The 3,849-nt window shown below is 51.8% G+C and overlaps 1 protein-coding gene and 1 long non-coding RNA gene across 2 annotated transcripts; both read right to left on the bottom strand.

Annotated features, from left to right (window-relative positions):
* Positions 1–1,605: 1,605 nt before the first annotated feature.
* LOC135529334 (polycystin-2-like) lies at positions 1,606–2,639 on the bottom strand. Its single transcript, XM_064958119.1, has 3 exons — positions 2,575–2,639; positions 2,214–2,339; positions 1,606–1,894 (listed from the first exon to the last, which is right to left on the bottom strand). Exons 2-3 carry the CDS (start codon positions 2,315–2,317, stop codon positions 1,606–1,608), a joined length of 393 nt encoding a protein of 130 aa, XP_064814191.1. The 5' UTR covers positions 2,318–2,339; positions 2,575–2,639.
* A 3-nt stretch (positions 2,640–2,642) lies between these two features.
* Positions 2,643–3,520, bottom strand: LOC135529333 (uncharacterized). The gene is made up of 3 exons (XR_010453679.1): positions 3,442–3,520; positions 3,014–3,138; positions 2,643–2,700 (listed from the first exon to the last, which is right to left on the bottom strand). It is a non-coding gene; the product is annotated as an uncharacterized LOC135529333 (long non-coding RNA).
* Positions 3,521–3,849: the final 329 nt, after the last annotated feature.

A 3,849-nucleotide genomic window follows, 5' to 3' on the forward strand; every position in this document is an offset into this window, starting at 1 on the left:
ACAGCTAACCCCACTCCTCCCCCTCTCTCTCTCAATCTGACCTTCAGCAGTACAGTTAACCCCTCCCTCTCCCTCCTCCTCCTCTCTATGTGACCTTCAGCAGTGTAGCAACCCCCTTCTCTCAATCTGACCTCCAGCTAACCCCTCCTCCCCTCTCTCTCTCTCAATCTGACCTTCAGCAGGCTACCCCCTCCCTCCTCTCCTCCGTACCTTCAACACCAGTATGAACAGGAGCATGGCAGACAGCAGGGTGTAAGCTTGGCTCTGCCGTGCCAGCGGGTAGAAGTCAGTGTACCCGCCTGCCGCCGCAGGTACGACGCCCACAGGCGCCCGGCGGTGGCACACCGGCTGATGTGGAGGCCACACACACACGCTGCCAGCGCCAGGCAGGCTGCACGCGCCCAGCACCGCCACGGCACAGGAGGTATACCCAGCCCTCTCTCATCAGGCCCAGGACCGCACATACACAGAAATACACCACGAGGGAGAAGAGAGCTGACCTGAGAGAGGGAGGGAGAGGAGAGAGGGAGGGAGGGAGAGAGGAGGGGGAGGGGAGAGAGGAGAGAGGGAGGGAGGGAGAGAGGGAGGGGGAGGGGAGGGAGAGAGGAGAGAGGGAGGGAGGGGGAGAGGGAGGGGGAGGGGGGAGAGGGAGAGGAGAGAGGAGGAGGGGAGAGGAGAGGGAGGGGAGAGGAGAGGGGATGGGGAGAGGAGAGAGGGAGGGGGAGAGGAGAGGGGGAGAGGAGAGGGAGGGGATGGGGAGGGAGAGAGGGAGGGGGAGAGGGGGATGGGGAGAGGAGAGAGGGAGGGAGGGGGAGAGGAGAGAGGGAGGGAGAGAGGGATGGGGAGAGGAGAGAGGGAGGGGGAGAGGAGAGAGGGAGAGACTTTATCTGTCTGCAGACAGTATTTCCTTTGTTGCCATGGTAATATAATAACCTAGATCCTGGAGTATTCAGTGTGTTGGTATGGTGATATTATAATATAGTGGTGTATTCAGTGTGTTGGTATGGTGATATTATAATATAGTGGAGTATTCAGTGTGTTGGTATGGTGATATTATAGTATACTGGTGTATTCAGTGTGTTGGTATGGTGATATTATAGTATAGTGGAGTATTCAGTGTGTTGGTATGGTGATATTATAATATAGTGGTGTATTCAGTGTGTTGGTATGGTGATATTATAATCTAGTGGTGTATTCAGTGTGTTGGTATGGTGATATTATAGTATAGTGGTGTATTCAGTGTGTTGGTATGGTGATATTATAATCTAGTGGTGTATTCAGTGTGTTGGGATGGTGATATTATAGTATAGTGGTGTATTCAGTGTGTTGGTATGGTGATATTATAGTATAGTGGAGTATTCAGTGTGTTGGTATGGTGATATTATAATCTAGTGGTGTATTCAGTGTGTTGGTATGGTGATATTATAGTATAGTGGTGTATTCAGTGTGTTGGTATGGTGATATTATAGTATAGTGGTGTATTCAGTGTGTTGGTATGGTGATATTATAGTATAGTGGTGTATTCAGTGTGTTGGTATGGTGATATTATAGTATAGTGGAGTATTCAGTATTCCGACTCTTCCTCTCTAGCAAAGCTGTGATTTGTTAGTTCCAAGATACTGCTCCCGCCCCTCTACTATATCCACTCTGTGATTGGCTAGCACTAGCTGTCTTAAAATTGAGTGGTGTATTCAGTGTCTTTGTGTGGCTGCCGGGGGTTACCGTGAGCTGCAGCTGCAGGTCGAGGCCTGTGATAGGCTGCAGGCGGAAGGTCAAGAGGTCGAGGCTGGACTGAGTGTGCTCAGAGACGGGGAACTCAAACAGGAAGGAGAAGAAGGCCAAAAGGTCTGTGTTGGTGTTGTAGAGAGAGAACTCCACAAACACAGCCCGTGTCCTGGTAACACACACACGCACACACACACACACACACACACACACACACACACACACACACACACACACACACACACACACACACACACACACACACACACACACACACACACACACACACAGAGAGAGAGAGAAGTCGAAGAAAGAGAGACATCGAAAGTCAGACAAGCACTCAAATTCAGATTCAAATGGCATCACTGAAATGTCCGTTCCCTCCCCTCCCTCCCTCCCTCCCTCCCTCCCTCCCCCCTCCCTCCCTCCCTCCCTCCCTCCCTCCCTCCCTCCCTCCCTCCCTCCCTCCCTCCCTCCCTCCCTCTTACATGTGGTCCATCCAGTGTAACTGCTGTAGGTACTGTAGTGATGTTCTGGTCTCCTCTATGTTCCTGTTCAGCTGTTGGACGAAACCTCCGCTCCCGTACACCATCACCTGACCCCAACGCCACGCTCTGGGGGAGGGGAGAGGGGTGGAAGAGGGAGGAAGGGAGAGGGGGATGGAAAGAGGGGAGGAAGGAGAGAAATAGAGGCTCAAGAAAGACAGCAATGACAAAGAGGATCAACCCATCTTTATTTCTCTCCCTCCCTCCCCTCCCTCCCTCCCTCCCTCCCTCCCTCCCTCCCTCCCTCCCTCCCTCCCTCCCCTCCCCTCCCTCCCCTCCCTCCCTCCCTCCCTCCTCCTCCTACCCGTTGTCATCAGCCGTGTGTAAGGTCCAGTTCTGGGTCAGCTTCCTGTGTACTGCTGAGCCAGTCAACCCTCTCCCCAGCCTGCTGCTCCTGCCCCATGGATGGGACCTGGAGAGGACAGACTAACTACACAAGACAAGAATGGAGGGGAGAGATGGAGTGCGAGAGGACAGAGACAGAGAGAGAGAGTGCAAGAGGACAGAGACAGAGAGATGGAGTGCGAAAGGACAGAGACAGAGAGACAGAGAGAGAGAGAGGGAGAGAGGACGAGAGAGAGAGGACAGGAGAAAGAGAGGAGAGAGAGAATGAGGTTTAGAAAGATTTCTGAATAAACAATTAATTACTGGAAGCTAAATTAATGTGTGTGTTTGTGTCTTTGTGTGTGTGTGTGTAGGAATGTGTGTGACCAACTGAAAAGTGAAATGGACTGTATTCTCACCGTCTCGTATCTGTCGTAGTCTGGGCGTGCCCAGGAGCACACTTCCTGTTTCCTGCATTAGGGTGGGGCCATCCAGTAACCTTGGCAACAGGGAGCCTGAAAGCCACGCCCACACATCCTCACGCCTGCAGGACAGAGACATGGACATGATGAGCTGTACTGAAACAGGAGGGATTTGTCTGTACTGAAACAGGAGTGATTTGTCTGTACTGAAACAGGAGGGATTTGTCTGTACTGAAACAGGAGGGATTTGTCTGTACTGAAACAGGAGGGATTTGTCTGTACTGAAACAGTCAATTACATAGTCTGTTTTAGGAGAACAGCTCTCAACACACACACACACACACACACACACACACACACACACACTATATTTAATTTGCAAACGTGCGTGCATGTGTGCGTGTGTGTGTATAATGTGTGTTTACCTGCTGATGTTGGCCTGGTCCGGTGTGTGTAGTGTGAGTTGTAGCTGTGTGCGGAGTCGCAGGCTGTGTGTGTGTGTGTGTGTGTGTGTGTGTGTGTGTATAATGTGTGTTTACCTGCTGATGTTGGCCTGGTCCGGTGTGTGTAGTGTGAGTTGTAGCTGTGTGCGGAGTCGCAGGGTGTGTGTGTGTGTGTGTGTGTGTGTGTGTGTGTATAGTGTGTTTACCTGCTGATGTTGGCCTGGTCGGTGTGTGTAGTGTGAGTTGTAGCTGTGTGCGGAGTTGCAGGCTGTGTGTGTGTGTGTGTGTGTGTGTGTGTGTGTGTGTGTTTGCGTGTGTGTGTGTGTGTGTATAATGTGTGTTTACCTGCTGATGTTGGCCTGGTCCGGTGTGTGTAGTGTGAGTTGTAGC

This window comes from Oncorhynchus masou, unplaced genomic scaffold (assembly GCF_036934945.1).
Source record: "Oncorhynchus masou masou isolate Uvic2021 unplaced genomic scaffold, UVic_Omas_1.1 unplaced_scaffold_11331, whole genome shotgun sequence".
Lineage (NCBI taxonomy): Eukaryota > Metazoa > Chordata > Actinopteri > Salmoniformes > Salmonidae > Oncorhynchus > Oncorhynchus masou.